At 43.1% G+C, this 26,465-nt stretch overlaps 1 protein-coding gene across 14 annotated transcripts in view; it reads left to right on the top strand.

Annotated features, from left to right (window-relative positions):
• The window catches only part of LARS2 (leucyl-tRNA synthetase 2, mitochondrial), a 344,490-nt gene that overhangs the window by 292,297 nt on the left and 25,728 nt on the right, over nt 1-26,465 (top strand). For 8 of the 14 annotated variants that reach the window (XM_058183693.1, XM_058183686.1, XM_058183689.1 and 5 more), the window contains one exon: nt 19,212-19,265. The exons of 2 other annotated variants lie outside the window; for them this stretch is intronic. Coding sequence is in view for 9 of the 12 variants with exons in the window: in XM_058183686.1 (XP_058039669.1) it covers nt 19,212-19,265 (54 nt within the window). In the remaining 3 variants the exon portion in view is untranslated. Of the gene's footprint in view, nt 1-6,259; nt 6,377-14,165; nt 14,218-19,211; nt 19,266-26,465 lie in introns of those variants that run through there. 4 more of the 14 variants (XR_009155147.1, XM_058183691.1, XM_058183694.1 and 1 more) reach the window with 3 other exon arrangements.

Here is a 26,465-nt window from a genome sequence, read left to right on the forward strand (position 1 = left end):
TGCTAACAGGCAGCCAAGCTAATTGCCTGAAGGACCCCATCCTGTCTCTGGAGTCAAAATGCTGAAGCGTGAGTGGCACAGAAAATCTTGGCTGGGCTCCTCGAGAGAAATGAAAGATTTCTCTGCGGACCACCAAAATTTTCTCACAGACTACCAGTGGTCCGCAGACCACCGGTTGATGACCACTGCTCCAGAGAACAAAATGGCAGAAATGAAAGAAAGAAAAAAGCATTTTTTCTTTCTCAAAAAGATATTTGAGCCTACACTATGTTGATGTGGGAGGCAAAGTGTCAACTGTCCAATTACTGAACCCAAAACAAGGAAACAGTCTTGGAAGCTTTGAATTCCCAAAAGTAAACTTTATTGGCTACACTATATTGGTGCTGAAGAAATAAAACCAGCTCTGGTTTTCCCATGCAAATGCTTGATTTTTAAACAATAGCTTCCCATTCTCCCCATCCCTGGATGATCACATTGTCCAATTATGACATGTCCGTTTCTTATGGTAACATCTCTTTCTCAACACCTGCGGTGGTGACCTTGATGGTTTCCATGCTTTCACAATACATTCTTTGTGTTCCTTTTCTCCCTCCCCCCCAGTTCATTGACAACTTGAAAAGCATTGTGGTTTGAAATCTAGACAGATTGGTAGTTAACATAGATTAATTAGTGTTGTTTAGATGATGTTAGCCTTCACTAATCTCTTTGGTTATTGAGGATATTTTGCATGGAACTTTTTTACTAACTTTTCTTCTCTAACATTGTGGGCATCTACCCACTCAGCACAGTTGAGGAATATCCTTTCCACTGCACTAAGTATTGTAATTATAAAATACCTTGAGTCCATCTCATAATGTTTTTCCTCACCCACCAACATGGGAGGCAGAGTGTCAGCCTCCGCATGCTGCTTTTATTGTTGTATTGCTCAGTTAATTGGTTTATTGCTGTCTTTAGTGCTGGGCATTGGAAAGGAGTCCTCTGCATGCTGCTTTTATTGTTTTATTGTTGTATTGCTCAGTTAATTGGTTTATTGCTGTCTTTAGTGCTAGGCATTGGAAAGAGGTACTGTATCTTTAATTGTGGGCCAGCTGCTTTGGCTGCCATAGCTGGGAGGGGGAGGGGACTGATCCAGAAACGAAACTGATGGATTCAAATCCCTAAGAAGCGGGCTGATAACCCTCGCAGCCAATGGTTGTGCATAGCAGAGAGGTGACATCATCTGAAGTTGACCTCCACGTGACGCTTGAGGGAGAAGTGGATTGGATCCAACTGTCTGACTTTTGGAGGAAAGTGGGATTTATGTGGGGACATTTATGCATAAGACACGCCTACTACTCAGAACTTGCTTTATTTTGTTGCATTCAGTTCATTCCTAGTAAAAGATACCTTTCTCTACAAACAATGGAGTTGGGGTTTTTCTTTCTTAAGTTTTGAAAGGACGCACATCTGATATTAAGCAAGTTCTGAGTAGTAGGCTCTACTATGCACAACTGCTGGCCGTGAGGGTTACCAGCCTGCTCTCTGGAAAATATAATGGGAAGACAAAGGAACATGGACGGTTCTTAGCTCAAGTGTGGAATCACATGGAGGATTGGGGAGAGGATTTTCTATCTGAAGTGGCCCATGTGAGTTGCATGACCAGAGTTCTGGAAGGGGTGGCAGCAGATTGGTTTGTAACCCTTCATAATGAGGACTCCCCAATACTAAGAGATTATGATCAATTAAGGGCGAGATTTGAGGATCCTCTGGCTGAGCGGAAAGCAAGGATCCGAATGAAATACATCAAACAGGGGAGAAGGCCGGTAGCCAAATACAATCAAGAATTTCATGAGCTGCCACATGAGAGGGTGGTCGGAAATTGCTGTTGTGCCTCGTCCGCTTTCCCCGCAACCGGGGCCTTCTTATCTGCTTCTGAACACTGAGGAATGTCCTAGCATGCCTCCTGGCCCCAGACCTGGCTCCATGCCCAGACAGGCTGAGGAAGAAGAAGAGCCTCCAGCCTCCAGCCCCCAGCCCTGGCTCCATGCCCAGGCAAACAGAGCAACTAGACCCCTCCCCTCCCCCACAGCATGTGAGCCTGAGGAAGGTCAATTACCAACAGCTGCAGACTGGAGTGACCCTCGCTTCAGGAGAATTGATAAGCGGCGTCAACAGAAGGAAGGGAGGGGCAGGCCGGGATAAGTGCTGAATCATGGAGCCACACCCCATGGCCTATATAAAGGATCTGCTTTCTGGCATTCTCTGAGTCAGGCAAAGTCTACCTTATCTTGCTGAAATCACTTTCTGGTCTCCTGCCTGCCATGAGAACTTTGCTAGGACTTTGGCAGAGCTGCAGAGGCATGCCTGGTTCGGATTTCCCTGACCCGGCCGTCAGCGGAGGAGTGGGACACGACAATTGCTTTGTTGGAGAACTACAAAGATGGCCTGAATGAAGACATGTATGCACTCTGTTGGGTGCGCGAGGCCCCCCCTACCCTGCACAGTTGGTATACTCTGGCAGCGGAGATGGAGTTCGATCTGGCCAGAGACCGCATCCCAGGCAGTCGAACCTGGAAGCAGACCCCTCTCCAGCCTCAGAAAGGAGCTCCGAAAGGCCCTGGAGTCACTGCCAGTGGGAAGCAGAGATCTGCAACTTGTTTCAGATGTGGAAAGGAAGGCCATCGGGCAGTCGACTGTGTGGTCAATCCGGATCCCAAGATGACCCCTGGTGGTGGAAAAGGAGTTGTGAAGCCAATTGCCAAGGCTTGAGAGGCTACTAAGAAGGGAGCTGACGTCGTCGAGGTCGCTCCTCCCACCAAGGAGGAGTTGAGAATTCTTAACTAGCTCCAATGACAGCGGATTCGATTCCAATTCCGATGAAGACCTTTTGGTGAGTTGGAAAAGGGGACCCCTGACCATCCCAGTTAAATTGCATGTCCCTTCTACTGGATCCCAGGGGGAGATGCTAGCTTTTTTGAACTCGAAGTGCACCAGGTGTGTCATCAGCCCCGAGGTGGTGGAGAAAATGGAACTCAAACTAAAAACTCTAAGTAGGCCTATAGCCTTTTGCCAGCTAGATGGGTCAGTAGCAGGGGGAGTTCCAGCCCATTTTATAATGAACCAATAGAGATGATCATGGGAGATCACCGAGAAACCTTGAATTTTATTGTGAGGCTGGGGATAGACTAACCGGTTTTCTTGGGATTGCCCTGGCTCCAGAAATGGAACCCACGAATAAATTGGAGAATGGGTGCATTACGGGTTCGCTCTAAACCACGCAAGGGGGAGAAAGGAGTCGCCAAGAGAGAGGAAGCCATGCCGACCAAAGTACTGGCATCAGTGATAGAACACTTGGAAGGGGAGGAAAGAATTCCCAAGGAATACTGGGATCTGTGAGAGGTATTTAGTGAAAAGTCCTCTGAAGTGTTGTCCCCTCATAGACCCACAGACTGTAGCATTGAAATTCTTCGAGAGAAAAGCTCCCTAAGCTCCCCCATGATGCAGAAAGAATTGGGGGAGTTACGGAACTTTATCGATACAAACCTGGAACAAGGATTTATTCAACCAGCTAGACCACGAGTAGCTGCCCCTGTAATGTTCCAGGAGAAGAAGGATGGGTCTTTTCACCTAGTGGTTGACTATAAGAATTTAAACACTGTGTGCATAGAGAACGTGTATCCTATGCCACTTATGAAGGATATGTTGGCCCATTTGTCAAAGGGGAAGTTTTTCACCAAACTGGACTTGCGAGAGGCTTACTACAGAGTGTGCATTACGGAAGGAGACAAGTGAAACACTGCTTTTAATTGTCCCCTGGGTTGTTTCCAATTTCGGGTGCTCCCGTTTGGATTACAAGGAGCCCCGGTGGTGTTCATGCAATTGATAAATGAAGTACACCATGAGCATCTGTTCAACGGGGTCCTGGTTTATCTTGATGACATCCCTATCTACACAGAAGCCATGGATGAACATGTGAAACTAGTAAGAGCCGTTCTCAAAAAACTGTTGGCTGTAAAACTATTTGCAAAACTATCCAAATGCGAATTTCATCAAACCAAAATTGACTACTTGGGGTACCGTATATCTGTGGAGAGACTGGAAATGGATCCAGGGAAGGTCCATGCAGTGTTGGAATGGGCAGCTCTGCATACTCACCAACAGTTGCAGAGTTTTTTGGGATTTGCCAATTTTTATCGCCAGTTCATTCCCTCTTTTGCAAAGATTGCCTTACCAATCACAAATCTCTTAAAAACCAAATGGAATGGGAAGCCTAAACCGTCCCTACCATTAGAATGGTCAATGGAATGCCAAGCGGCATTTGAAAAACTAAAATGGTTGTTTGCCACCGAACCAGTCCTCAAGCACCCTGACATGGAGGTCCCATTTGTGGTCCAAGCAGATGCCTGTGACGTGGCTGTGGGAGCAGTCCTGTTCCAAGTGAATGCAGAGGGAAAGTTACAACCTTGTGCGTATACATCTCGGAAACTGACGGATACCGAAAGGAGGTGGGCTATATGGGAGAAGGAGGCATTCACTGTTCATTGGGCTCTTTTAATGTGGAGACAGTTTTTGGAAGGGGCTAAACACCCATTTGAAGTATGGACTGATCACAAGAATTTAGAAACCTTAAAAATGCCCAGAAAAGTGGCACCAAAACATGCCCAATGGGCCCAATACTTTAACCGTTTTAACTTCTCCTTGCATTACATTCCAGGAGGGAAGAATTTCTTAGCAGATGCTCTTTCACGGCTGCCACAATACAATATTGCCCGTACAGACGTGCTCCACCCTATTATCCCAGTGCAACAACTTGCAGCCCCAGCAGTTATCCTGGGCCAACTAAAGACTGATGTGTCCTTGCCTGACAACCTAACCGAGTTGTTGAATGAAGCATTAAAAACAGATGATTGGTTTCTAGCCCATTCAAACGAATGTACCCTCCGCGATGTCCTGGCCTGGGTGGGGGCTAAATTGTATGTCCCTGCTTGCATGAGGGAGACCATACTACAGTATTGCCATGATGCCAAGATGGCTGGACATTTTGGATTTGTAAAAACCCTACATTTATTGAAAAGACAGTTCTGGTGGTTGGGTTTGAAGAAAGACATTGAATCGTACATAGCAAGCTGTCCCATGTGTGCAGCAGCTAAAAGAGCACCCAGTAAACCACCAGGCCTATTGCAAACTGTTGCTCGCCCTGGAGCCCCATGGAGAAAAATATCTATGGACTTTATAGTGGAATTGCCCAAAAGTGGTGGCAATATGGTAATTTGGGTAGTAACCGATTTATTTTCCAAACAAGTGCATTTCATCCCATGTTCAAAAATACCCTCAGCTAAAGCTTTAGCTAAATTATTTGTCCAACACATCTAGAGACTACATGGGGTGCCTGAACGCATAATCTCGGACCGTGGGATCCAGTTCACTTCCCAATTCTGGAAGGAGTCTTTAAGACTACTAGGCTCTGCCCAGGGGTTAAGCTCTGCCCACCATCCTCAAACTTACAGGGCTTGTGAGAGATCCAATTCAGTTCTGGAACAATATTTAAGGTGTTACATTAACTATCAACAAGATAACTGGGCGGACCTACTACCTTTTGCTGAGGTAGCTTATAATAACTCTATACATAGCAGCACTGGATTCACCCCCTTCAAGGTTGCTTCTGGACAAGACTTTGTTCCAATCCCAGAACTTCCTGAAGAGAAACCATCGATTCCATCGCTGGTTGATTGGATTTAACAGGTACAAAGCACCTGGAAGATAACCCACAAGGCACATTGTTTGCATAAGAAGCAGGCAGATAAGAAAAGAGCTCCGGCCAAGAATTTTCAAGTGGGAGATAAAGTTTTTCTGTCTACCAAATATTTACAAATGACTCAAAAATCGAAAAAACTTGGACCTAATTATGTTGGTCCCTTCCTCATTGTGAGGGTGATAAATCCTGTCACTGTCAAGTTGGAATTACCAAAAACTTTGAGAAGAATTCACCCTGTATTCCATGCCAGTTTATTGAAATCTGAACACACGTCCCCTATTGGATCAATAGCTACTAACCCCCCAGTGCCAATTCTTATTGAAGAGGAACAACATTTTGAAATTAAAGAGATTCTAGATTCCAGAAAAAATAAGGGTAGAGTCCAATACTTGGTAGCGTGGAAACATTTCCCTTTGTCCCAAGCAGAATGGGTGAATAAGGAGGATGTTTGAGCTCCAAAGAAACTGGCTTTGTTCTATGAAAAGTACCCTGATAAACCATGACTAATCTCTCTTTTCCTTCTAGGACTAATGTCCTTTCTGCAGGAGGGCAGAATGTCAGCCTCTGCATGCTGCTTTTATTGTTTTATTGTTGTATTGCTCAGTTAATTGGTTTATTGTTGTCTTTAGTGCTAAGCATTGGAAAGGGGAACTGTATCTTTAATTGTGGGCCACCTGCTTTGGCTGCTATAGGTGGGAGGGGGAGGGGACTGATCCAGAAACGAAACTGATGGATTCAAAACCCTAAGAAGTGGGCTGATAACCCTTGCAGCCAACAGTTGTGCAGAGAGATGACATCATCTGAAGTTGAACTCCACGTGACGGTTGAGGGAGAAGTGGATTGGACCCAGAACTTGCTTTATTTCGTTGCATTCAGTTCATCTTAGTAAAAGATACCTTTCTCTACAAACAATGGAGTTGGGGGGTTTCTTTCTTAAGTTTTGAAAGGAGGCGCGTCTGATACAGAGGCTTCCCCTTGATTGGCCTTAACTTGGAACTTTGGAAGAGCTTCAATTGGAAGAGCTACAGTGGAACACTGGGTGAACTCATTCAGTTCCTTAGATAATTATAATTTGAACTATTGGGAATGGACCTATGTTTTGTACAAGGCTGGTTCAGCTTCAAGTATTTAGTAAACAGGCATACTTTCTCCCCAATCCTGAACTCCTTCAGGGATCTCTTTTCTGATCTGCCTGTTTCTTTTGTGACTTCCTGGTTTTATTCATGGCTTTCTGCACATTTCTCCAAGCAGCTTTCAGGGTATCAATTCGTTCAGCTAATATTAGTGAGAGAGGGTATTCCCTTGGAAATTCTGACATTAATACAAACTCAACTCCCATGGTCGTTTTAGAAGAGGTAAATCCAATGCTTCTATGCACCGAATTATTATAAACCACATCTGTAAAAGGTAGGAGCTCCATCCAGTTGGTTTGCTGATAGTTTACATAGCAACATAGATATTGCACCGCTATTGCATTAGTTCATTCTGGCACCCCATTGGTGCTCTGATGAAACCCCGAACTAAGTCCCTGAACTGACCTTTGCTGTAAACTGCACCCTCCAGTCTGAAATGATGCTCCTTGGGACTCCATGCAACCAGTAGACATGCTGCACAAATATTTTGGCCAGACTCCAGGCTGAAGGAAGCTTCAGACACACAATGAAGTGTGCTTGCTTTGAAAACAAATCAACCACAGTCCAAATTACAGTGCCCCCATTACTCTCGGGCAATTTCATTATAAAATCCATGGTGATTTCCTCCCATTGCCTGCTGGGGTTGGCCACCTGCTATAGCAACCAGGAGTCTTCCCTGGCAATTGCTTCATGGACACACAGACCGAGCAGCTGATAAGTTTTCTATGTCTTTCTTAATCTTAGGCCACCAGAACTGTCTTTTTGTAAAGTGAAGGGTCATTACAAACCCAAAGGGACCAGGGCCTCTGGTGGCTCAGCAGACTAAGTCTGTCTGTTATTAACACAGCTGCTTGCAATTACTGCAAGTTCAAGTCCCACCAGGCCCAAGGTCGACTCAGCCTTCCATCCTTTATAAGGTAGGTAAAATGAGGACCCAGATTGTTGGGGGCAATAAAAGTTGACTTTGTATATAATATACAAATGGATGAAGACTATTGCTTAACACAGTGTAAGCCGCCCTGAGTCTTCAGAGAAAGGCGGGATATAAATTCAAATAAAAAAAAATCTATGCATAATCTGAAAGACCCATCTTTCTTTGAATAATATCAAAGCTACCATCCTAGATTTCACCAGTTGGATGAAACCTCTAGCTAGGTTTTTATCCATGAAGTTCCTGAGCTCCTCCATATCTTTTGCGATTATTGAATATTTGGTTTGGGTAATTTTGCCCTGGCAGTATTTCAATGGCACAGTTAGTGGGGCGATAGTGAGGGAATGCATCTGATTCCAGCTTGCTGAATGCTTCAGCTAGGTCCTGATATTCCTTCAGGAGGCCTGTCCGCTAGTGCATGGATGGGTTCTATCTTTCCCCTCCCCAGCAATGGTGTTTCACTATCTTTGCACATCCCCCCCACCAGTTGCAATCTGCCCACTATACTCCTCCAGCACCAATTGCTGTCCTTCTAGTCAACAGCTGGATTCCATTTCTTCAGCCACGCCAACCCAATATCATGGTCTCTGCCAGTTTTGGGCCTACTATGAACTGGATAGTTTCCTTGTTGACTCCCTGCTTTCAGGGTTAATGGCTAGGTTAGACACATGACAGGCAACTCCCCAGTAAGTTAGCCATCAACTGGCTCAAACTGCATAGGTTGCCTCAATTTCTTAAGTCTCAGTCCCATCTTTTCCACAGTTCAAAGGCTAACCAAGCAGTGGGTGCAACCTGAGTCTACCAGGGCTGCTCCTGAGTGAGGCACTAGCATTTCCACCTCAGCAGTCAAAAGGGCAATGGTTCCACTTACCATCAGATCATCCTCCCCTTTCCTATCACTCTCATAGAAGACCAGGTTGGGCTTGCTGGGGATTGGAGTTCCCTCCCCCTCGCTGGAAGGGGAAGAAACCTTCACAACCAGTTGCACCTCCCATGTCTTCTCCTTTCCCTTCCTCAGTGCTTTCTTGGCCTTTGGCTGGCATGCACTCCTTAGCGTTGACATGGGCTGCATGGCTGGGCAGTTGGCTGCCCAATGACTTTCTTTCCCACATTGGAAACGGGCATCGTGGGTTCTCCTTTGGGGTAGCAGGAGGGGCTGTTGGTCTCTTATGTATTGGCAGATGTCTCTCTTGGCCTAGTCAGAGATGACCCTCCTGTGCCGCATGCTGCCAGTACTCCAACAGGTCTAGATCCACTATGGTTGCTATCTGGTACCATGCCCCAAGGTCGTCTGGAATCCCTTAGGGCAGGCAGTTTTGATACAGCTCCTTGTTTAGTCTGTCTCAGAAGTAGTAGACCAGCAAGCATTCCGGCCACCCTGTCAGCTTCCCAGCCAAGCTACGGAACTCCCAAATGTATTTGGTTACTGACCTACACCTGGTTCAGGAAGTAGGCTAGCCTCTCTGGCCACCCGTCAAACATGGCTTTCAGAGGTAAGGCTCCCAGTCATCCCAAACCAGCACATAGCCCAGTGGCAGCCCCACTGCCTGTGGGACTGCTTGAGCCTGGGCTCCTGCCACTGCAGGGATCCTCTGGGCTTCTCCCACATATGCAGGAGGGATTACAGCCACTTCTGGGGTAACCGCAGCTCTTTGAGCCATACTCCCCAGTTGGGATAGAGATGGGGAGGGGGATGGAGTCGCCAACACTTGGCTTGTCCCAAACACTGCTCCTGGGACTGATGGTTTCATAGATGCTGCTCCTCATATCTCCTTTCCGACAAATCTTTCGTGCAGTTGCTCCACAGAAGGGATATGGCATTCTGTTAAGAATTTCCACTGCCCTGATTCTTCTCATTCTACAGCCCTCCTGGTCTTGAATTTACTCCCTCAAGTCATGGCTACTCTGGGTGGGACCAAGGGAAACTCCAATTCAGCTGCCTTCCCCACTCCTCTCAGCCATCGCATCTTCAGGTCAAGGCAAATAGATCCAGCCATGACTCCTTCTTCAAACACTGGTGGCTGTTCCGTCTTCTCCACTCTTACCTTGGCTTGAGTCACCATCATCTGCATCAGTGGTAGGATTCAAAAAATTTAACAACCGGTTCTCTGCCCTAATGACTGGCTGGGGGGAGGTGGCTGGGGGTTCATGTGGCTGGGTTGGTGTGGCCAACTTGATGTCACTCATCACACCCAGCCCCGCCGCTCATCACACCCAGCCCCGCCTCCTGGCCACTTGTCTCGAAGGCAGAGGTGGGATTCAGCAGGTTCAGGCTAATTCCACCACTAGCTGGCCCTGCTCCCATACATTTTTCAGTCCGTTTTGAAGTCCACAAGTCTTAAAGTTACCAAGGTTGGATACCCCTGAGCTAAATGTTTTGATAGATTAATGTTTTTTCAAATTTGGCAACTTTTAAGATGTGTAGACTTCAACTTCCAGAATGCTGTCCGGACAATTCTGGAAGTCCATACATTTTAGGATTGCAAGTTGGAAAAACCCCGTCAAAAATGGGCAAATAAAGATCCTTTTTAGGAATCTGTGCTTTGGTCTCCTTTAAAAAAAAAAAAACATATTACAGATTATCCTGAGCAGCATATTTGTAAGGATTGCCTCTCCTCCTAATTTAAGAAAGTGAAAACTCTTGAAATGGAATATTTCAAAAAGAACCTTTTATTAAGCAGAAGTAACAGCAATGGATTTAAAGCAACGTCTGAATACCCGTGGCAAGACAAATAGGATTAAAACAGTAGAGACCCCTCCCTTTAGCCAGAATATAGATTTTAGCCAATACACAAGTGTGAAGATGTTTTCTTTACCAGCTGCCCTGAGAACCAGATAAGCATGCATTCCCATTGTTATCCTCTGTTATCCTTTAAATTGAAATAGCCACATGGCCGTCATAAACATTCCCAGACAATGCTAATAAACTGAATCCAAGCCCCCCCCCTTCTCGCAATTGAATGGCAGTATCACTTTTAGGGATCTAACATGCTATTTTCCTTAGAAGAAGAAAGCGTCCATCTGTGAAAAAATGTAAGCAAAAAATTCATGGTAGTATATTAACAAGGTTTGTTAGGGTATTGGGAATGAAATTTTCTCAGTAAGGTTGGAGCCCTCACATGGTGTTTAGCGAGCCATTCATTTTGGGATGAGGGTAAATGTTTCCAAGCAATTAAGTATTGGGTTTTCTCTCTGTGGAATCTACAGTCAAGGATTTTCTCGATTTCAAAGTGTTGTTCACCTTCAATCATGATAGGAACAGGTGGTGTAGATGCAGGTGGTCTGAGGGATGAGATTACCTCTCGTTTGAGTAAACTAATGTGAAAATACTGGGTTAACTTGCCTGAGTGTCTTTGGAAGGAGTAGTTCAACTGTTACTGGATTGATAACCCTAGTGATAGGGAAAGGTCCAATGAAATTTGGCCCTAGTTTCTTAGATGGCTGTAATGATTTCAGGAATTTTGTAGATAAGTATACTCTATCTCCAACATGGAAAGGTTTGGGTTCCATCCTTTTCTTGTCAGCTTGAATTTTAAAAGCCTCTCTAGCTTCCTTTAAGGCAGCAGTTCTCAACCTGTGGGTCGCGACCCCGTTGGGGGTCGAATGACGATTTGCCAGGGGTCGCCTAAGAGTAAGACCATCGGAAATATGGGAAGTATACTTGCGAGTCGAAGAATCGTGAATTCGGCTTCAGGCGTGATGAATTAAAAAAGAGAGAAATCTTTGCTCTGATGTCTCCCTCTCAAGCCAGCTGCAATCATTCCCAATCGCTAGCCTAATCTGGCTTCAGGTGCGATAAACTTAATAGGGGAGGAGTCTCTGCTTTAATGCCTGCGTCCTCAAGGCAATCGCAAGCAGTTCAGATCACTAGCCAATACGGCTTCAGGCACAATAAATTCAAAAAACCAGTTTGCCGCTTTTTTTCCCCTTCTGCGGCTGCTGAGGCACGCTGAGATCGCTGCCTAAAAAAAATAATTTTACGGTTGGGGTCGCCACATCGTGGGGAATTGTATTAAAGGGGTCACAGCACTATAAAAGGTTGAGAACCACTGCTTTAAGGCTAATCTAACTACTGGCCATGTTTTTTGCAAATTATCCACCCACTCCTTAAGTGCAGGGATGGTTGGTCCTTTTGTGGGTAGTTAAGGCATGGGGCTGAAATCCTGGCCTGTCGCTACTCTAAAAGGGGTAAAACCAGTACATGAGCGTACAGAGTTATTAAATGCAACTTCAGCAAAAGGTAAAAGTTCGGTCCAGTTATCCTGTTGAAAATTAATAAAACATCTAAAATACTGTTCTAGCAGCGAGTTCATCCTCTCAGAATTTCCATTAGTACACACGTGATGTGAAGAGCTCAACCCCTGGCCAGTACCAAGTAAGTCCAAAAATACCCTCCAAAATTTGGAGGTGAATTGAACCCTCTGTCGGAGATGATCCTTCCATGAAGCCAATAAATGTGTATTAGGAATAATTTGGGTAAACTTTTAGTAGTTAGGATCTTTTGGCAAGGTATAAAATGTGCCTGTTTTGAAAACAGGTTTGTCACGACCGAAATAACAGTATTTCCCGCTCTGCCTGGGAATTCTATAATAAAATCCATAGCAATCTCTCTCCATGGCGCTGAAGTTTCAGCTACTTTTGTAAGAGACCTGGGGTTTTCCCCTGATATCTTTTTGCTGCTGCACAAATGGGGCAGCTAGCTACATAGCTTTATATGTCTTTTTTTAGTGATGGCCACCAAAATTGTCTTTTAATTAGGTATAAAGTTTTCACAAAACCAAAATGCCCAGCTAATTCGGAGTTGTTGCACCTTGCCATTAAGCATAGTCTTTGGCTGACTGGAACATATAATTCCCTCCCACCCAAGCCAAGTCCTCCTTCATCAGACAGCTGGATTTGTCGTTCAAAAAACATTCATCAGTGGCCAATGCTTGTTTAAAAGTTCGGGATGTGTCATTGTCCATCAATGTTTCTTGTTTTGCCTGGGATCTGGTGATTACTTTAGCTGCCAGTTGATTGTTTTGTACTATGGGCTTGATTACATCTGACTTTGCACTATTGTATTGCGGTTTTCTGGATAATGCACCTGCCAGAAAGTTTTTTCCTCCAGGGAGGTAATTGAGAGTAAAATCATACTGTTTAAAGTACTGAGCCCATCGTACTTGTTTCATGGAGAGTTTCCTTGGGGTCTTTTTAGGGCTTCTAAATTTTTATGATCAATCCAGACTTCAAAAGGAGTCTTACTCCCATCTAAGAGATGCCTCCAGGTTAAAAGTGCCCAATGAACTGCATAAGCCTGTTTCTCCCAAATGGCCCACCTTTGCTCAGTCTCATTCAACCTTTTGGATGTGTAAGTGCATGGTTGTACCCTCCCTCTTTGTTTTAAGGGGGTAATGGGGAGGGCAATCTGAGAGAAAGTGGGGATAAACTGGCAGTAAAAGTTGGTGAATCCCAGGAAGCTTTGTAACTGTTTACATGTGCACAGTGGTTCCCAATCAAGTACAGCCTGCACTCTTTGAGGGTCCATTTCTACACCCTGGTGTAAAATGCAGTACCCTAAATAGTCAATCTTTTTTTGTTTAAGACAGCCCTGACTAGTTTTACATGTTCTGCTTTGGTCTTGGTATATATTAAAATGTTGCCCAAGTAGACCAAGACCCCCTTATACAAATGCTGATGTAGCACTTCATTTATTAATTGCATACACACTGCGTGGGGGGGGGCTTGTAACCCATAGGGGAGCACCTTGAATTGGTACCACCCAAGGAGGGTGTTAAATGCCATTTTCCACGTGTCCCCCTCCTTAATTCTGATATGGTAGTAAGCCTCCCTTAAGTCCAGCTTTGAAATTTTTTTCCCTTTAGCAAGGTGTGCTAGCATATCTTTCATAAGGGCGAATGGGTAATGTTCTCCACACTGATTGTATTTAAATTTCTAAAATCAATACAGAGATGTTTTGAGCCATCTTTTTTTTCTCTAAATAACATTGGAGATGCAATTTTTGGTCAGGCTGGTTCGATGAAACCCCTGGCTAGGTTTTTCTCAATTAATGACCTCAGTTCTTCCAGCTCCCTCGGAGACATACTGTACATCTAGGGTTTAGGGAGTTTAGCACCGGGTAAGATTTCTATCGCACAGTCAGTGGCACGGTGGGTGGGGGGAGTTCATCCAGGGCTTTTTCACTAAAAACTTCAGCCAAATCCTTGTATTCTGTGGGTATGCCCTTGGTTGACGTGGCGTGACCAGGCATGGCTGTTTCTCGGTGCTCTGCCCCCAGTTTATTTATGTGGATTCCTGGCAAAATCACGTGTATCTGAAATTTTATGATGTCTTGCTGCCAATTAATTTTGGGGTTCCATTTTTTCAGCCATGCAAGGCCCAAGACTAACGGCCATTCCATGCCAGGTGCCACTATAATTGTAAGTATTTCCTCATGGCTTCCAATGTCTATATGTAGAGGCTCAGTGGCAAAAGAAGCCGGCTCCCCCCCCCCTCCACTATTGACCCATCTAGTTGGCAGAAAGTGATGGGGTTTTTCAGCTTTCTTACATTAATCCCCAACTTCCCTACTAGGGTTGGGATCCACTAAAGCAGAGATATTTATCTCCCTGTCCCAGTTTGGGATAAATAGTCTTAAGAGGAAAATAAGTAGTTTAATTGGTTTGGTTACTAGAGGTTCATCTTCTGGGTCACTTCTGAATGAATGTGATTTCTCCTGCTGAGATGCTGGAGTTTCCTCCCCAAAGCAGGACGGGGATAGAAATTCTATGATCTCCCTGCTCCTCAGGGCAGTCTCCTTCCCGTGCTGGCCAGGTTTCGCAAGTCCCCCCCAGCGGGTGGTTCCAGGCTGGTGTTTGCGAACAACACTCTGCAGCTCGGTGTCCCTCTTTTCCACACTTGAAACAGGCTGAGGATTTTGGAGAAAATGCGATTTGTGGTTTGAGGGGCTCTTGCTTCCATTGGAGTGGGGATTTCTTCCATACTCACCACGCTCGGTACTGGTTTCTGGCCATATCGATCTCAGCTTCTTTGTCAGAGATGTACCACTTGTGTAGGTGATTTGGTGTGCCTCGGGCCATGCAAGCATTGTATAGATCATTACTCAGCCCATCCTTGAAATAGCTCACCAAAATATCCTCTGGCCTGTTCACACGACACGCAGTATACTCTGCTACTGGCTGTCACCCCTGCTTTACCACCTGAATGCGGTTGCATGCTTTGCCATCTGCGAGGGGGCTCTCAAACTGTCATCACAGGGCTATCATGAAATGGTCAAAATCCCGCAGTTCTGGTGTATCAGCGTTATGCAGGGTCACCATTCATCTGGCAGTGGCACCCTCCAGGGTAGGGTCAAAACTTGCACTCAGGATCCTTGGATTTGGAAATCATGCCCGTACTCTTACATGGATGAGCATGTGTGCTACAAAGAATCCTAATTTTTGTTGATCCCCATCAAACTTCACCCCAAGGGAGGGAGTTTCTCTTTCCAGTTCAGGGACTCGGGGCTGGTTGGGAATGGGCGCCAGTGTTCGTGTTGCCTGGAGGGGAGGGTTTGCTGGGTCTTCTGCTGCTGCTACACCATCCACTCAATAGGCGGGCTCCAGAGGGGCACCAGGATATAGGTTGTAAAATATCTGTTAATACAGGCAATGCTAATAAATCGAATCCAAGCCCCCCCCCCCTCCTTCTCCCAATTGAAAGGCAGTATCACTTTTAGGGATCTGACATGAAGGAAGACTCTAATAGAAACATGCTTTAAGCATAAAAATATAGAAAGGCATCTAAGGATCATGAATCTCCCCACCTTCATGGACCATAATTTATGAGAAGTTCACAATGATCTCAACAGAAGTTTTCTGTTTTGCCTGAATATGCAATATCTATGCTCTGTCATTGAGCTGTGATCATTCTGGCCCTAAAAATAGACCCAAAATTCTCTCAATCACAAGAATTGTCCTCCATTCTCTTAATTTATAGTATGGGACCCTAGAAATAGACACAAAGTTCTCTCGATCATAAAATTGTCCTCCTCCATTTATTTATATTCTGGAATAGTCAGATAATGAGGAAAAGCAAAGCAGGAGAGATACATGGACAGACAGTATTATTGAACTGCTTTTTCCTAGAACTGTTATCACTGAAAAAAAAGAACTTTTCCACTGATACTTAAGATTCCTTCCCTACCCCACCCCATTACTGATGTACTGATAGGAGGAAAAAGCCCAAGTGGGTGGAAGGATTTTTGACCCTCTTTCAAGCTTATTTTCTCAGAATTGGTTCTGAAACTGGATGTAAAGTTTATTAGTACAGAAATTGTAATTGGAGCAAAGAAGGAAGTCCCCCTTTAGGAAAACAGCATTATGGCAATTCAAGTTTTTGATGAAGTTTTCTTATTTCCTTATTCCTGTTACTGTGCTTAGTAGTGTGCTTTTATACTATTCATATCTTGATTTTAAATCAACCCAAAAACATTACATTTTTTCAACATAATCTGTATAAGAATCAGATGGGTCTGTTGATCGCGTACCTGGCTCCTTGCTACGTGACTACAGCCCTGCCTGAGCTGCTTGAGGTGCTTGCCGGGGTGGCGATTGAGATCCCCAGACTTTTGGTCATGGGGGACTTCAATTTGCCATCGGCCGGCTTGTCATCGACGGTGGTTCAGGAGTTCCAGGCTTCCATGACGGCCTTGGACCTGATCCAAGTAACTGATGGACCTACACACACCGGGGGGGGGGGTCCACACTGGACTTTATTTATATCTCTGGACAGTGGTTTAATGATCTGGTATTAGGGGATTTAGTGACGACACCGGTGTCATGGACAGATCATTTTCTCCTCCGCCTAGACTTTCAGACCGCCGCTCACCACTGCAGGGAGACGGAACCAATGCGTTGGTTCCGTCCCAGGCGCCTGATGGACCCCGAGAGGTTCCTGACGGAGCTTGGGCCATTTCCTGATGATCTTGCCCACGGCATGACTGAAGAACTAGTTGCGGCCTGGGAACAGGCTGCGGCTGGGGCTTTGGACCGTGTCGTGCCTTTGCGGCCTCTGACCCGGCGTAGATCTCAATTGGCTCTTTGGTTCTCTGAGGAGCTGAGAGAGATGAAACGCCGGAGAAGACGCCTAGAGAGTACCTGGAGGTCCAGCCGTTCCGAGGCTGATCGGACACTAGTTAGGTCTTTTTCGAAGGCCTACCTAGTGGCAATGAGGGTGACGTTCTATATTTCCACCCTCATTGCGTCAGCAGATAACCGCCCGGCTGCCCTGTTTCGGGTGACCCGTTCCCTTTTACACCAGGGGGGACGGGATGACCCCTTGCAGGGACGTGCTGAGGAGTTTAGTGGTTATCTATACGATAAAATCGCTCAGCTTCAGGATAGTTTGGACCAAGATTGTTATGATCCGGATGGGATGACTGAGACATGTCTTGTTGATGTTGTTTGGGATGAGTTTGATTCTGTGGCTCCCGAGGACGTGGACAGGCTGCTGGGGAGGTTACATGCCACTACATGTTTACTGGACCCGTGTTCCTCCTGGCTGGTGCTGGCCACTCAGGAGGTGACACGAGGCTGGCTCCGGGGAATTATAAATGCTTCTTTGTAGGAAGGAGTTTTCCCCGCTGCCTTGAAAGAGGCGGTGGTGAGACCCCTCCTCAAGAAGCCTTCCCTGGACCCAGCTATTTTGGGAAATTATCGTCCAGTCTCCAACCTTCGCTTTGTGGCGAAGGTTGTAGAGTGTGGTGGCATGGCAGCCTCCCCAGTACCTGGATGAAGCTGTCTATCTAGACCCGTTCCAGTCCGGCTTCCGGTCCGGGTACAGCACGGAGACGGCTTTGGTCGCGTTGGTGGATGACCTCTGGAGGGCCAGGGATAGGGGTTGTTCCTCTGCCCTGGTCCTGTTGGATCTTTCATCGGCTTTTGATACCATCGACCATGGTATCCTGCTGCGCCAGTTGGAGAGTTTGGGAGTGGGAGGCACCGTTTATCGGTGGTTCTCCTCCTATCTCTCTGACTGGACGCAGACGGTGTTGACGGGGGCAGAGATCGACTGCGAGGCGCCTTACTTGTGGGGTGCTTCAGGGGTCGATTCTCTCGCCTCTCCTGTTCAACATCTACATGAAGCCGATGTGTGAGGTCATCAGTGGCTTCGGGGTGAGTTATCAGCTGTACACTGATGACACTCAGCTGTACTTTTCCACCCTGGGCCACCCCAACGAAGCTGTTGAACTGCTGTCTCGTTGCCTGGAGGCCGTACGGGTCTGGATGGGGAGAAACAGACTCAGATTCAATCCATCCAAGACGGAGTGGCTGTGGATGCCGGCATCCCGGTACAGTCAGCTGCAACTGCTGCTGTCTGTTGGGGGCGAGTCACTGGCCCCAACAGAGAAGGTACGCAACTTGGGCGTTCTCCTGGATGGACGGCTGTCGTTTGAAGATTATTTGGCGGCCGTCTCCAGGAGAGCCTTCTACCAGGTTCGCCTGGTCCGCCAGTTGCGTCCCTTTCTGGACCGGGATGCCTTATGCACGGTCACTCATGCTCTCGTCACTTCCCGCCTGGATTATTGCAATGCTCTCTACATGGGGCTACCCCTGAAGTGCACTCGGAGACTCCAGTTAGTCCAGAATACAGCTGCGCGGGTGATAGAGGGAGCTCCTCGTTGCTCCCGGGTAACACCACTCCTGCGCAGTCTGCACTGGCTACCTGTGGTCGTTCGGGTGCGCTTCAAGGTTTTGGTTACCACCTTCAAAGCGCTCCATGGCTTAGGGCCCGGGTACTTACGAGACCGCCTGCTGTTACCTTATGCCTCCCATCGACCCGTACGCTCTCACAGAGAGGGTCTTCTCAGGGTGCCGTCCGCCAAGCAATGCCGGCTGGCGGCCCCCAGGGGGAGGGCCTTCTCTGTTGGAGCACCAACGCTCTGGAACGACCTTCCCCCCGGTTTGCGCCAAATATCTGACCTTCGGACCTTTCGCCGGGAATTAAAAACTCACTTATTTATTCAAGTGGGACTGGACTGACTGATTTTTTAAATTCCAAATTTTAAAGTTTTAATCCTTTGTAATTTTTATATGGGGTATTTTAGGTTAGGTCAATCTGACGGTTTTAATTCGGCCACTATTGAATAGGTATTTTAAATTGATATTTTAACTTTGTATACTTGCGGTTCTTATTTTTGGCTGTACACTGCCCTGAGTCCTTCGGGAGAAGGGCGGTATAAAAATTTAAATAAATAAATAAATAAATATATGGGGTATGGGAACTTATACAATTTTTTTCACAAAGTTTTTCTATAGTGCAGGTGTTACTGTGCTTAGTAGTGTGCTTTTATACTATTTTATATGGTTGTATAATAATTCAAATTCAGAAGGGGAAATATACTTTGGGGTGAAAGCTCACTTTGTGTTTGCAGGAAATGTTTAAAAGATTTGAGCAGCGGGGCAAGAAAAAGCACAATGGATGTGAGGTAATGTGTGCCCACAGAAGCTACGAATTCCTCTTCCCCTTTCAAATCCAGATTGTTTTACAGCTTCAAGAGGTAGTTGAAGATTTGAAATCTTCATTTTTTGGCCTCTTTTTCAGCCTTTTTTTTTTTCATAAAAATGTTTTATTTTTACAATCATGTCAAACAACTCATTCAATGTACAGTTATATACAATTAGTCGGGCTTGCCCAGTCACCACCCTCCTTTTTAACACTCTTCCCTCTTCTACCTTCTTTTACTTTCCAGACCTTCCTCTCCTTCTCTTATCTACATCCTCTCCTCCCTCCACCCTACACCTTCCTTCTCCCTCTTCTACCCCTCTTCCTTCCTCTTCTCCTCTTTCCTACCTCCTACTCTCTCTTTTCTCCCTCCCCACCGTTCTAAAATGGTAACTGGGCAGACCCGACCCTACATTAATTATATTTATACATCTTCAATAATCCCTGTACATTAACCATCACTCCATCTCTAGCCTCAACCCCCCAATTCCCCTCCCCCTTACCTCCCACCCCCCACCCCGACTTCCCAGAACAAAATGCAGGGTATCAAAAATAACAATCATAATCTAAAATAATTCCTAAATTATAATCTCTAGTCTCTCCACACTTAATCACACTCTCAATTCCCCTCTCCTTCAGAAATATATCTAATACAAAATATTTCCTAAATTTACTCATATGCTATTTGATATTTTTTTATCTGATACTTATTTTGAATATAATCAATCCACATTTTCCATTCTAAAATATATTTTTCTTGTGTATAGTCTTTCAAGTAAGCAGAGATTTTTGCCATTTCTGCCAGATTTGATACTTTAAGCGTCCATTCTTCAATTGTAGGTATTCTTTCTTTCTTCCAATATTGAGCAATCAAAAGTCTTGCAGCTGTTATTAAGTTCAAAATCAATTTAGTCTCTATAGCTGTACAATCCATAATTATTCCTAGTAAAAAGAACTGCGGGGTAAACTTAATCTTCTTTTTCAAAATATTCTGCATGATCCACCATACTTTAATCCAAAATGCTTTAACTTTTTTACAAGTCCACCATATATGATAATAAGTGGCATCTTCACAATCGCATCTCCAACATTTAGCCTGTACATTAGGATACATACATGACAATTTTGGGGGGTCTAAATTCCATCTATAAAACATCTTATAAAAATTTTCTCTCATATTTTGCGCTTGTGTAAATTTAACATTCCTCACCCAAATTCTTTCCCAAGTTTCCAACATTATTGGTTGCTGAAAATTTTGTGCCCACTTAATCATACAATCCTTAACCAATTCAGTCTCTGAGTCTATTTCTACTAATACATTATACAACCTCTTAATATGCTGTTGGCCTTGATCTCTCATTTGTTTTAACAAATTATCCTCAATTTGCTTAACACCTATTTTTTGATCTAATTTCCATCTAGCTTGTAATTGTCCATATTGGAACCATGTATAATTTTTCCCTTCTTCCCCCATCTTTTCTCTAGATTTTAATTGTAATTCCCCCTTTTCCATACAAAGAAGTTCTTTATAGGTAACTACCTCCATCTTTTGATATATATTTATATTTTCTATCATGTGTCTCGGGATTGCCCATATTGGAATCTTTCCATCTAATTTATATTGATATTTCCTCCAAATCCTCAATAATGCATTTCTAATTATATTATTTTTAAATATTTTATCTACTTTCTTATCATATAATAAATAGGCATGCCACCCATATAACAAACCATAACCTTCTATATTCAAAACTTTTTCCTCAGTTAAATTAATCCAATCAGTAATTAATGATAAGACAACTGCTTCATAATGCAATTTTAAGTTAGGCATTTTAAGTCCCCCCCCCTTTCCCTTGTATCCTGCATTATTTTTAATTTTATTCTTGGTTTTTTGCCCATCCATACAAATTTATTAATCCCCTTTTGCCATTCCTGTAATTTAATATCATTCTTAAGCACCAGTATCATTTGAAACAAAAATAAAAACCTGGGCAAAACATTCATTTTTATAGCCGCTATTCTTCCCAACAGTGATAATTGTAACTTCTTCCAACTCTCCATTTCTTTCCATACCTTCTGCCACAATACCTCATAATTATTTTTGTATAATTTAACATTTGAAGCTGTAATATATATTCCTAAATATTTAACCTTTTTAACAATTTCAAAACCTGTAGTTCTTTCTAACTCTTCTTTTTGTTGTATATTCATATTTTTAGTTATCATCTTTGTCTTTTGCTGATTCACCTTAAATCCAGATACTTTGCCATACTGACCAATTATATCTTTTAAACCAGTAGCTGAGTATATTGGTTGAGATACAGTAACAACCAAGTCATCTGCAAAAGCTCTTAATCTGTAATCTTGATGTTTAACTCGAATTCCCTTTATTCGATCGGAACCACGTATTTTATTCAGAAGAATTTCTAAAGTTAAAATAAAAAGTAATGGGGACAAGGGACATCCCTGTCTCGTCCCTTTCCCAATTTTAAAAGTTTCTGTTAACCCACCATTTACTATTATTTGTGCTGTTTGCTTCTGATATATTGCTTTAATTGCATGGATAAAATAATCCCCAAATTGCATTTTTTCTATTACTTTAAACAAAAACTGCCAATTATTTCTACTAATACATTATACAACCTCTTAATATGCTGTTGGTCTTGATCTCTCATTTGTTTTAACAAATTATCCTCAGTTTGCCTAATACTTATTTTTTTATCTAATTTCCCTAGTATATAACTTACTATAATACTCTAAAAATGCTTTTTTAATCAAGTTCTTTTGATAAACTTCCTTACCCCTTTATTCTATTTTATCAATTGTTCGTGATTTCTGTTTTTTCCTTATTAAATAGGCAAGCCATCTTCCTGGCTTATTGGCATTATTAAACGTATTATGTTTTACATATTGTAAATTAATTGCTACTTGATCTGCCATCAAAATGTTAAACTGACCTCTTAATATATTTATTGATTCTTTTATTTTACTATTTCCTGGGCTATTTATCAATAACTGTTCTTTCTTTTTAATTTCCTCTTCCAATTCCTTTTTCTTTTTCTGCAATTTATTTTTGTATTTAATATTCATTTGTATAAGATTTCCTCTCATATAGGCCTTGCTGGCATCCCAAATCATCTCTATAGATGTCTCTTTTTTCATATTCATAATAAAAAATTCTTTCATTTGCTTTTTACATTCATTTACATTTTGTTCATATTTAAACAAATTCTCATTCAAACTCCATGATCTCCTAGCCTCCTTTTCCCGATCAAATTCAATCCAAACCGGACTATGATCAGATAGAGTTCTTGAACAAATCTTAGTCTTCTTCACTCTAGAATACAAATCATTAGTAATCAAAATAAAATGATTGGTGCATGTCAGAAAAGAAGGTAAAATCCCTCTCTTCTGTATTATGTTCTCTCCAAATATCTCTTAATTCCAAGTCCTCCATCATTTCAAAAAAAGCCTTTGGTAATTTTGCCCGGCTTGACATCTTCCTTAAACTTTTTTTGTCTTTTTGACTATCCAACACACCATTCCAATCACCCATTAATATATATGATTTATAATCCCAAAATACTATTCTTTTATGTAAAAACTTGAAAAAAATTTCTTGTTGTTGATTCGGAGCATAAACTAATTATTAATAATGTCTTCTTTCCCTCCAACAAAAGTTCAATAGCAATATATCTTTCTTGCTTATCCACCTTAATTAATTTTGCTGATATATCCTTCTTTATATATATAACTAAACCGTTTTTTTCCCCCCAAAGAGGAGGCAACAAAATGTACTCCCAGTTTTGAATTTATCAAATATTTCTGGTCTAAAGATCTAATATGTGTTTCTTGTAAACAGGTAATGTCATTTTTAAATTGTTTCAAATAGTGAAATACTTTCCTTCTCTTCTGCGGTGAATTCAAACCATTAACATTCCAAGATAATAGTTTAATTGCCATTATTGGCCAAAGGAAACTTTTGGAACACTAGCCGCAGATCACATTTTGCTTTAGGCCTTGCTCCTCCCACTGTTTCCGTTATAGTAGTTGCCAGTTGTTGTTGTGCCTTCATCTCTTGTTCCTTGCGTTTAGCAGCAGCTCTTGTCAGCCTTTGTTCTTTTGAGTCTAAACCCGTTGTAGGTATTTCCAACACTTGTAATAAATCTTCTTCCATCACAATCTGTTCTTGTACCTGCTTCACTTCTCTTTCCTTCACTTCAGTCTCCCTTATTCCAGCTTCCAATGGAGGAAGACTTCCAACTTTTAATGCCTCAACATAAAATTCTCTTGCTTTTCCAACTGTATTGAGACGATATACTTTCCCTGCATAATATACTATTATACCAGTTGGAATATCCCATCTATATTCAATCTGACGTTTTTTAAGTTCATTCACCAGGAAGGCAAATTCCTTCCTAGCCCTTAACATTTTTGGTGGAATTTCCTTTAATATTAAAATATCTTGACCAGCAATCTGAATCTTCTCCCCCTTATATGAGGCTTGCAAAATCTGATTTCTCACTGTTCTATTTGTAAAATAAATAACAACATCCCTTGGCAACTTTTTTTGCCTTGCTATCCAAGAATTCACACGATATATTTTATCAATTTGATAAGCCACATCTGCTGGACGAGCTGCTAATATCTCAGCAAATACTTCAGAAAAAATTTCCCTTAAATTCTCTTCTTTATTCTCTTTCAAACCACGGATTCTTAGAGCAAATTCCATATTTCTATATTGTATCAAAACTATTTCATCATCTGTTTTTTCCATTTTACTTTGAAATTCAGCCATTTTATTTTCTAATTTTGAATTATGTTGCTTAATTTCTTCAACTTCCTCTTCTAATAAAATCACATTTGTTGCCAAACTTTGTACTGCAATTACAAATCCTTCCTTAACTTCTTTATTTCCCACTTGAATTTCTAATATCTGCTCTTTCATTTCAGACATCTCATCAGTTATTACTTTAAATTTTTCTTGCATAAAGTCTTTTAAGTTCTCTTGTACCGCCTCTAAGTTCAATGTTCTAGTCTCTGGTGTATGAGCTGGAGAAGCACCAGCTGATGAAATTCCAGAGCCCTTTGTTACAGTAGACTTTAATTGTTTGGCTGCCATCTTCTATAAAATTATTTATTTATTTCCAACTTAATATTCACTTTAAATCTTCTTAACCTCTGAGAAACACAGTCTTTTAAAGCAATATTTAAAAATCTCCCCTAGATTCTATCAGCAGGCAGCAAAGAGTTAAAGAGTTAAAGTAGCAAATAGCATGCAATTTACCAGCAGCAGACAGCAAACGCTAAAAGTATCACTTTCGCTTTCCACTCATTAACTTGTTAACAATTCGCCTCCATTTTCTTGCTGTTTTCAAGCTTGTTACAAAGTAACGGGGAATTGACTTGGCTACTTGCATAAAGTTCTCCCACTTTCATTCTGTCCGGTATAATCCTTTATTGTCCAAAATAAATCTCGGTGTTTGGTTGTGGTGATTGGTTCCGCCAAAGCAGAAAAATCCTCGGATCTGGAGCACTTCGGGTTGCTGGAGGGAACTTAACCCTTCAAACCCCTTTTTTCTCACGGGCTTTAGGGAAGCTCTACCTCTGCCCTCAGCTCACCACTTCTTCTTCTCCCGAAGAGGGTTTTTTTCGAACCGCTGGACAGCAGATTTAAGCTGTCCTAGCGATTCCACATAATCCAGAGGTTGGTGATCGTAAAGATCACCGCCATCACCTACGGTGCCAAACAGGAAGTCCCTTTTCAGCCCTTTTTCAGGCCATTTTTGGGGCATTTCAGGCCGCTTTGGGGATGTTTGGGGGGCCATTTTCAGCTGTTTTTCGCTTTGTTTTGGGGCCATTTTCAGACTGTTTTTCTTGACCATTTTGGATGTTCAGTAGTAGTAAATAAATAGAGAGGAAAATTATACCTTGTTGAGGCCTCTGATTCAGTTTCCCTCTTTATATATTTACTACTACTGAACATCCAAAATGGCCGAAAACAGCCCGGAAAACAACCCCCAAAAAGATCCAAAAACGGCTGAAGACGGCCCAAAAATAGGCAGGGGTGGAACCAGCCAGTGGTGGAATTAGCCAGTTCGCCAAACTGGGCAGAATTTTAACAACCAGTTCACTTGAACCAGTCCTACCCGTCTGAATCCCACCTCTGATCTGCATCCTAGAATCCACTTTGGTGGATGTCAGTGCCTCCCAAGGAGACACTAGCAATCCAGGCTTCGCTATGGCTTCAGTTTTTTGCTCTGTTCCAGGCATTGTTAGGTTACATCTCTCTCTGAGGCATCCAAGTAGGCTGTGTTAGGGAGAGCTGGTTTAATGTCAACTTCTCTGACTTATGAATCCAAAACAAGGAAGCACTCTCGGGAGCTTTGAATTCTCAAAAGTAAAACTTTTTTGGATACAGCATATTGCTACTGAAGTACAAAACCAGCTCTGGTTTTCGTGCGCAAATGCTTCCCTAGTTAAACAATAGCTTCCCCTTCTCCCCACTATGGAAACAATCCATCTCTTTCTCCAGCACCTGCTGTAGTGACCTTGATGGTTTCCATGCTCTCATGATCTCCACATACATTCTCAGCATTCCATTTCCCCCTTCCTCTCCCAGTTCATTGACAAGTTGAAAAGCATTATGATTTGAAAAAAGCTAAGCGGTTCAATCTTGACACAAAGTATCCAACAACAGACTTACCCAGAAGCTGTGTTTAAGGCATTTCACTCCTTTTTAGAGAGACATTATCATTGGATGCTGTGAACAGTTTGTACAGCACTTTGCTAAAAAAAATTACTCAGATTTGCTACAGTCACTTCATGTGAGAAATCTCAGAGCGCTGGCTTGCGAACCCCAAGGAAGTGCTTAGATGTGCCCTAGATTATCTTCTGCTATATGTATAGACTTCCTGTTCTGAGGATGGAGTTACCATGCATCTGTGAAATTGTTATCATCATCTTACAGCTTTGAAAGAGCTGTGATGCAGCCATTGTTGAAGAGACTATCTCTTAATACATTAAATAATTATCATATAGCGTCCAGCATTTTCTTTTGAGGGAAGGTTGTTTTGATAGTAGATTAGTGAAGAACTGTTAGGAGAGACTTTCCTCCCTTACTATAATGGACTGAAATAATCAACGAAGGAAGGAGTCAAACCATTGCAGTATTGATTATTTC

This window comes from Ahaetulla prasina, chromosome 4, assembly GCF_028640845.1.
Source record: "Ahaetulla prasina isolate Xishuangbanna chromosome 4, ASM2864084v1, whole genome shotgun sequence".
In the NCBI taxonomy this organism is placed as follows: Eukaryota; Metazoa; Chordata; class Lepidosauria; order Squamata; family Colubridae; genus Ahaetulla; species Ahaetulla prasina.